Source organism: Mus caroli, chromosome X (genome assembly GCF_900094665.2).
Source record: "Mus caroli chromosome X, CAROLI_EIJ_v1.1, whole genome shotgun sequence".
Classification (NCBI taxonomy): Eukaryota; Metazoa; Chordata; class Mammalia; order Rodentia; family Muridae; genus Mus; species Mus caroli.
Genome location: NC_034589.1, coordinates 98770219 through 98778553, shown reverse-complemented (window position 1 = coordinate 98778553; position 8335 = coordinate 98770219). Strand labels below are relative to the sequence as shown.

At 42.7% G+C, this 8335-nt stretch overlaps 1 protein-coding gene across 1 annotated transcript in view; it reads left to right on the top strand.

Annotated features, from left to right (window-relative positions):
- Positions 1 to 8335, top strand: part of Zdhhc15 (zinc finger DHHC-type containing 15) — a 117627-nt gene that overhangs the window by 51921 nt on the left and 57371 nt on the right. Inside the window, exon 3 of the mRNA XM_021153468.1 lies at positions 7374 to 7468. Within this exon, the coding sequence (XP_021009127.1) occupies positions 7374 to 7468 (95 nt within the window). The remainder of the gene's footprint in view (positions 1 to 7373; positions 7469 to 8335) is intronic.

The window sequence follows — 8335 nt, the reverse complement described above, 5'->3', positions numbered from 1 at the left end:
GTAGGCCGGATTTCTGTCTCCCCAACCAGAGCAGTCTCAGGTCCCGCGTGACTGGACTGGAGCAGAAGCTGTGTTCCACTCACCAGCAGTCTCAAAATCCTGTGGCGGGGGTCGTGGGTAGCTGGCGGGTGTCAGCCGACCCTGCGCTGTAGCTACACAGGTGCTTTTCCGGCCGGATCGTTGTTTTTCTTTTTCCTGTTATTATTGGGTTTCGATTTTTCATAGTCCCAGATTTTCTGGGGTTTGTGTGAGGAATATTTTAGATTTAACTTTTTTTGACCAGTGTATCCATTTTGCCTATCATATCTTAAATACCTGAGATTTTTATCCTATCTCTTATATTCTGTTGTTAAAGCTTGCCTCTGTAGTTCCTGTTTGCTTTCTAGATTTTCCATTTTCAGAATTCCCTCAGTTTATCTTTTGTTTATTACTTTTATTTCCATTTTTTATGTCTTGAACAGTGTTATTTATTTTGTTCGCCTGTTTGATTTTTCTTGGTTTTCTTTAAAGGATTTATTTATTTCCTCAGTTGTTTGTGTTTTCCTGGGTTTCTTTAAAAGAGATTTATTCATTTCCTCTTTCAGGGCCTCTATCATCTTCATAAAGTTGGTTTTAGGGTCATTTACTTGTGCTTCAGTGGTGTTGAAATATTCAAGTCTTAATTTCCTTGGATAGCTGGGCTCTGGTGGTAACATATTGTCCTAGCTGTTTTTGATTGTATTCTGACAGTGACATCTAGGCACTTGGGTTTGTTGATTTCTGAGTGCCTTTGTTGGATGGGTGCTTTATTCTTCGGTTTCTGTTTCTTCTCTGGTCTTTTAGCTGGAGTGGCTAAAAGGTTGAGTATAGTATGTCAGGTTGATTTGGGAGCTAGACTTCTGATGGCCAGAGTGGCCTCTGGTGTATCTGGGGGTTGTCTGCAGGAGAAGGGCACATGATATGGTGATAGTGAAGGGAGGGCTGGTCAGATACTGAGAGATTGGGTTTGGTCCACCAGCAAGCAACTTATGTGGGGTTCTGGGTGCTGGTGTGGCCTTTGATAGAGAAGGGGTCTTCCACCACAGATGTGGGCCAGGATATGGTGATGAAAAAGGGAAGGGCTGTTAAGTTTAGCCTGGGTGGTCACTGGGGGGAGTGTTTGTAATCCCCTTACCTGGGCAGGGGTCTTACCTGGTGATCTAAGTACTAGCCTTCCCTGTGGTGGAGGATGGGGCTTCTGCCAGAGATGTAAGCTAGGATAGAGTGCCAAGGAGAGGAGGGGCTGTTGTGGGTGAGCTGGGCAGACATGGTTAGAATGTTTATGGTCTACTTCTAGTGCACTTACCTGAGGATCTTGGGGCTGGTGTGGCCTTTGTTGGGGCACCAGGCTTCAGCCAGAGGTGTGGGATGGGATAGGGTAATGAAGAGAGGAGGGACTATTGGAGGGGAAGCTGTTGAGGGTAGGCTGGGTAATCACTGGGGTATATTGGTGGGTGCCTTACCTGGGGTTCTGAGTGTCGATGTAGCCTCTGGAGTGACACAGGAGACACAGGACTGGATATGGTGACAAGGAGAGGAAGGGCGTTTGGGGGTGGGCTGGGTGGACACTGGAGGAGTTTATGTGGTCTATAGGCAGAGGGCTTGCCTGAGAATCTGAGTGCTGGAGTGGCCTCTGGTAGAGGAGCAACATGTGTAAGTTTTACTAATGGCAATTTAACAATAGCTGTGAAGTCCAGTTTGAATATTTACATCTGCAAACCAGTTCTTATACCTAAGGCTCAGGGAGCATTGCAGACAAAGGGGCAGAATGATTGTAAGGGCTAAGGATCAGGGAGTTTTATATGAAATTGTGTGTCCTAGTAATATCAGAAGCTATACCCGTAATGTCTCACAAACACAACTCTGCAAACATGAACTGAACAAGGACAACAACAATTGACATGCTAAAGAGAAAAAGCGCAGAAACTACACAAAGGGCCAGAGGCAACTAAGGAATCCTGAGAGCAGGAGAAACAGTCTTTTCCATGGAAGAGCATACCAGGTGGTTGTTCAATACCAAATGTTCAGTCCTGAAAACCTGAGAACATGCATAGAAATAACATTCTACTTGCTAAGCAGGGAATATAATTTTCTCAGGAATATATATGATAGGTAGATAGATAGATAGATAGATAGATAGATAGATAGACAAAGACATAGAGATATATTCCCCTATGAAGAGAGCAAGGAAGGGTAATGTGGGACAAGCAGAACTGTGCCACCAGACAAAAGACTGGAAAGGTCAAATAGATTAAGAAACCCCTGCAATTCTCATAACAGAATGGTAGGCATTTGAATTTGCTCCCAACACAGTTCCTGTCCTAGAGCACATGACCACCACACCCCACATGAGGACCTTGACAACTAGTTGAGTAGCACAGAGCCCAGAGTTCTCCATGCTAATGAGGTATCTAGATGGGGCTGCCCTGAGGATTCAGCCAATAAACTCCCCTCCTCAGACATTCCTTCCTGCAAAAGGCATTTAATTTCTGGTCCACCCTGAGTAAGTTGTATGCACCATTTTCATAATGAATAAACAGTTTGGACAAGAAAGGGCTGTCCCTCTCATCAAGAACCTCCATGTGGGCAACCCTTCATTTTCAAGCCAGGCCACGCAGATGTGGTGGCAGCGCTGTCTTCCCCCCTTCTGTAGAGATAAACCTGTAGAATAATCATAACAGGGGAGCAGAACCCTGGCAGGGCGATGTCTGCACGGGGGAGGGGGTCATGTATATGTTAAGCCTGTAACAATTGGATTGGGAACATATCCCTGGTCTGTTGTTATGGTCCTAGAAAAAAGGCAAGGAAGGGTGTTTGAGGAATTTAGTCCTGGAAGGAATCCTCTAAGTGGAGAGTTACCTGTGTAGTGTTAAGGAAAGCAGAGGGAAGAGTTGGGAATTCATCTGCTTTAGATGGCTGAGGAAGAAAATATTATATTAATTATGTATCTGGGGTAGGCAGTAACAGCTTGTCTGTAAAAGGAAACTGGCTTAAGTAGATGATATTATTTTGTTAATTAAGGATTAAATAATAGCTATTAGCGAGTTGGTTTGACCTGTGGGGAGTAGATTAAATATGATATTTTTTTGAAGCTTAAAAGAAATTTTAAACAAACTGAAAATTTCAGAACAATTTTGGGGTAAAAAGCACAAACATGAAAAAACACACATGAGAAAAAAAAATGCCTGGTAGAACAAAAGGCCAGCAGCCTGGGTGTGCAGAGCAGGCTCCTCCCTCTCGGGGAAGAGTCCACCAAGCCAAAGGTAATAGATGAGCTCTTGCTGCTGAGAATTGGGAAAGACACATCTGAAACCCTTAACCCAAACCTTTTCAGGCTTCTTTGTTTAAATGCTTGTTCTCCCTAACAGCAACACCTGAAACCTGTTCATGCCTTTTAACTCCAAATTTTCATGCTTCTTTATTTGAAGGTTTATTTTTCTCACTAACAGGAACACCTGAAACAATGTTTGTGCTTGAGAGGGACAGCCCTTTCTTGTCCAAACTGTTTATTCATTATGAAAATGGTGCATAGAACTTACTCAGGGTGGACCAGAAATTAAATGCCTTTTGCAGGAAGGAATGTCTGAGGAGGGGAGTTTATTGGCTGAATCCTCAGGGCAGCCCCATCTAGATACCTCATTAGCATGGAGAACTCTGGGCTCTGTGCTACTCAACTAGTTGTCAAGGTCCTCATGTGGAGTGTGGTGGTCACATGCTCTGTGGGGCAATGGGCTATGCACAGACAGCCTGGTCTCCAGTCAAGTTGAGGTCTTAAACCCCGGAAAGACCTGGTGGTGGTAATTTTCACCTACATGGGACAGAAGGCGTTCCCTCTTGTCTCCTGGACACACACCCCCACTCCTGTCTTACAGCCCCCCCCCCCAGGAGAAGCGTGTGGCTAGCAGTCACGTAGACAATATCCCAAGCTTCTGGCCTTCTGGCTAGACTCCGCCCCATAGTTACCTAGCAAGAGCAAGATAACACAGCCCACTATTAGAGGGGCTGCTTTGGCCCCTAGTAAAAATTCTCTCTTAAGCTTTTACTTTCCTTACTCTCTCTCTCTAAGCTAGCTCTCTCTCTCTCTCTCTCTCTCTCTCTCTCTCTCAGCCTTCACCTTTCATACTCTCTAACTTTCTTTCTCTCTTTCCCTTCCCCCTTCTCTCCTCTTGGCCATGGCCGGTCTCTCTTTTCTACCTTCTCTCTTTCCCTCTGCCTTTCTAAAATAAAGCTCTAAAACCGTAGACTGTCTTTGTTCATCAAGGCCCACTGTGCTTGGATGATGGGATAGACTTTCTTTAATGAGCCACTTCTAACATCCAGTCAGAAGGCCTTCCTGTGCTCCAGCCATGGGCCGGACTAAAGCCAGTGCCCGGATCCACCCAGTGACCCCCTCCTCTTTCCCCCTACTCCCTCTTTCCGTATCTCTGGAGCCTAGTGCCACCTCAGGGCCCCTATTCTGTTCTCAGCTCCTCTGCCGTATCCAGCGTGGGATGCCAGAGACTGAGAACCTGGTATTGGGGGCTGCCCCTTATCCACCCCTCCCCAGCCATGTGGGGTCAGTGGCTTCACACAGCCAGATGCCCACCCCGGGCTGCTTGGAAAGCGTCCGGCAGTCCTTCTGCATCTGCCTGCCCAGAGCATAGGAACTCTGGCCAGACGCGGGCTCTCTCTCACTCCCCTCTTCCCAACACCCATGGCCCTGCAGTGCTCCAGGACAGGAACTGGGTTGGGAGCAAATTCAAATGCCTACCATTCTGTTATGAGAATTGCAGGGGTTTCTTAATCTGCTTGACCTTTCCAGTCTTTTGTCTGGTGGCACAGTTCCGCTTGTTCCACAGGTATATGGGATGATTTGGAGGAAGGAAAGGCAGGCTTTTAATTAGGTTATAATATCAAAAATAAAAGAAACAATAGAAAAAGGCATACTTTTTGGCCTGGCAATTTCAATTCAGGGAATCTATTCTATAGATTTTCTGTTTTGGGTTTTTATGGTTTTTGTTGTTGTTGTTGTTTTAGATAGGGTTTCTCTATGTATCCTCAGCTGTCCTGGAATTCACTCTATAGACCAGAGTAGCATCAAACTTAGATATCTACCTGCTACTGCTTCCCAAGTGCCAGGATTAAAGGGGTGTGACAACACCACCCTATTGATTCAACAGATGTTTATACATGTGCTGATAACATAATTTAAAATATTCATGGAATCACTATTTATATTAACAAGAGAAAGCAAAAATTCAATGTATAATAAAGACAGTCTGGTTCACTAGAGTATATAATACATCTTTGCAATAGAATACCATGCAAATGTATTTTGAGAATTTTATGAATGCATACAATGTGTTTTGATAAAAATCTGCCTCACACTCCTGCCCCTTATACCACCCACCAGTTTTCCTTTCTTCTTGTAATCTTTTTTCTTTAACAAACAGTATAATCTGTAGTACAGATAATGTGCAGTACAATATAATCTGAAGTACAGTATAATGTGTGTGTGTGTGTGTATATATATATATATATATATGCACATGGATGTAGGGCCGCTCACTAGATTGTGAATAGTCTATTAGGGATCACATCTCTGAAAAAAACTGACTTTGACTCCCTCAACTGCCACCAACTGCCAGTAGCTCCCCAGCTCAGGGATGGAGCCTCTTGGTCTCCTCCCCAGTACATGCTGGGGGGTTGGATGGCTTAATCTTGTGCACATCTTATGCAGCCACAACTCTATGACTTCTTATGTACAACAGCCCTCCCATGTCAGGAGACAATGCTTTAAGCAATCCTTTCCAACCTCTGGCTCTTATAATCTTTCGCACTCCCATATATTATAGCCCCTTAGCCTTTTCAGGAAGGGATATAATGCAGATGTCCCATTTAGGGCGGAGCACTCCAATTATTTAAGAAAATAAGAAAAATCACTCTTTTCAAGTTATATAAAATGAAGCACTCCCAGATACATAAGCAATCAAGAAGGATGTTGCAAAATATTGTGTACAGACTACTTCTCTGTGTGTGCCAAAATACCCTGGGTTATTATTTTACAAACATTGACTCTGAAGTCATGGCTTAGAATATAACTGAATAGACAAGGATTTCACTGGATACTCCTCTAACTCAAGTTTTGAACTGTATGAATCTTTAACTTTTCACCAAAAAAAAGACAGTTAAATCTTTAGATGTTGCAGAGATGCTTCCTGTTTGCATGCATTTATATAAACATGTGAGAAAGTCGGGAATGGTCCACACCCTTGACATGAAGAAGTGAGAAGTGAGGTGCCCATGTGGAGTAAACGGTTGCCTTTTATTCTGTGTGGGAAATTGAGATTTCATAATCTCACATATAAATGGTCTTGTACTAAAGGGCTGGGACTGAAAGAGTTAATTTCATCTTGAATTACATCATTCTCTTGGGTCTTTTTGATAGACTGACATAAGACCATGCCATTCAGGCACTTGAAATGAAACACTGAAGTGATTTTTCCATCTTGTAACCAGCTCTGTGGAGAATACCCAAACTGAGCTGTTTAAAAGGAAAGTGTGAGAAAACAGGCAGGAAAGTCATCTATTTCAAAGGTACAACTTATACTTCTGAGTTCTGTAGTCAATGGAGCTATTAAAAACGACTCTGGATTTAGAGTCAGAAGTTCTTCATATAATGTCAGGGTGAACATTACAGACTGTGGGACCTTGGTTAACGAGCTCTCTGTCTCTGACAGATAATTACCTGCCCTATACTGTTATCTATTTCAACAAAGTTACTGAGAAAATAGAATGAGGTGACAAATATAAAATATGTTGTAGGCTGGCCAGGTGGCTGAGTGGTTAAAAGTGCTTGCAGCCAGGGACCAATGTCCTGCATTCTATCTCTGGAATCCCTATGGTAGAAGAAGAGGGATGGCTCTCACAGATTGTCCTCTGAAGCCACATGTGCACTATAGCATGTGTGTACATACACAGAGGTACATATACTACCTTAATTTTTTTTGAAAAGCATGCTATAAACTCTAATGAAGTGCAAATTGTATCATAGCATTTTAGTACCCATGGTGGAGGAGATAATGACAACTGGATAAAACAGCTCTCAGATATTGATATAAAGGTCAAGTCCACTTTTTACTCACAGAATCATGAAAACTTTGAAAACATATAACTTCCAGATTTTCTCTGGCTCAAACTTTGGTGTTCTGCATGTATTCTTATCTGTGCATGAGAAAATGGTAGCACTCAGCATTCCATAGTAATACTAGATAGTATATAGTGATAGGAGAAAAAGAGACATTTGTTGCTTACTTTTGGTATTTTGAACTCTGAAGAAAAAAAAACAAATTAAAAGTGTCAACTTTTTTTTTCAGTTATCTACCTCATACTCTATCATGCCATTTTTGTGTTCTTTGCATGGACCTACTGGAAGTCTATCTTCACACTCCCACAGCGGCCAAACCAGAAGGTAAGAATATGTGTTGCTTCACAAACTTAAGAACAAAAGAAACTAAAGATACCAATAAAACCAGAACAGAACAAAAGGAAGAACAAATAGCCTTCCTATTCAAAAGTAATTTAGGCTGTTTTGTCTTTTTTTTTTCCAGACAAGGTCTCTCTATATTGCCCAAGCTGGCATTGAACTCCTAGCCTCCAGTTACCCTCCTTCACCTCTCCTGAATAGCTGGGGCTATGGTGTCCCACTACCTTGCCCAGCCAGGGATAAACCGAGAGGGATTCACTCTGAGGAATTAAGGGTAGACTACTCTATTGAAGGGGTTTGTGAAATCACCAGCCTTGGATGTCTTTAAGACTAGAAAACCACTGTCTGTAATGGGGATCTGATTCAAACAAAAAGCTGCTTTGATTCTGAGACCTCATCCAGTTCAGTTCTATGAAGTTGTATTATTTTATAATGGCACCCAGCAAGAGACTAGAAGGCAACTCTGAGAAAAAACTCAATTGTGAATTTAACCCTTTTAAGGTGTAGTCTCTTGAATGCATGTGTTTCTTGTGCTATTTGTAAGAGATCAGAAAAATGATCATCTCAGAAATTTATTGCCTATAACTACTTTAAAAGAAGTTAGATTTGGAAGTAAAAAGAAACAATGGGAAAGATCTTTTTTTAATTATTTTATTAGATATTTTCTTCATTTACATTTCAAATGCTATCCCGAAAGTTCCCTATATCCTCCCCTGCCCTGCTCCCCAACTCACCCACTCCCACTTCTTGGCCCTGGCTTTCCCCTGTACTGGGGCATATAAAGTTTGCAAGACCAAGGGGCCTCTCTTCCCAATGATGGCCGACTAGGCCATCTTCTAATACATATGCAGC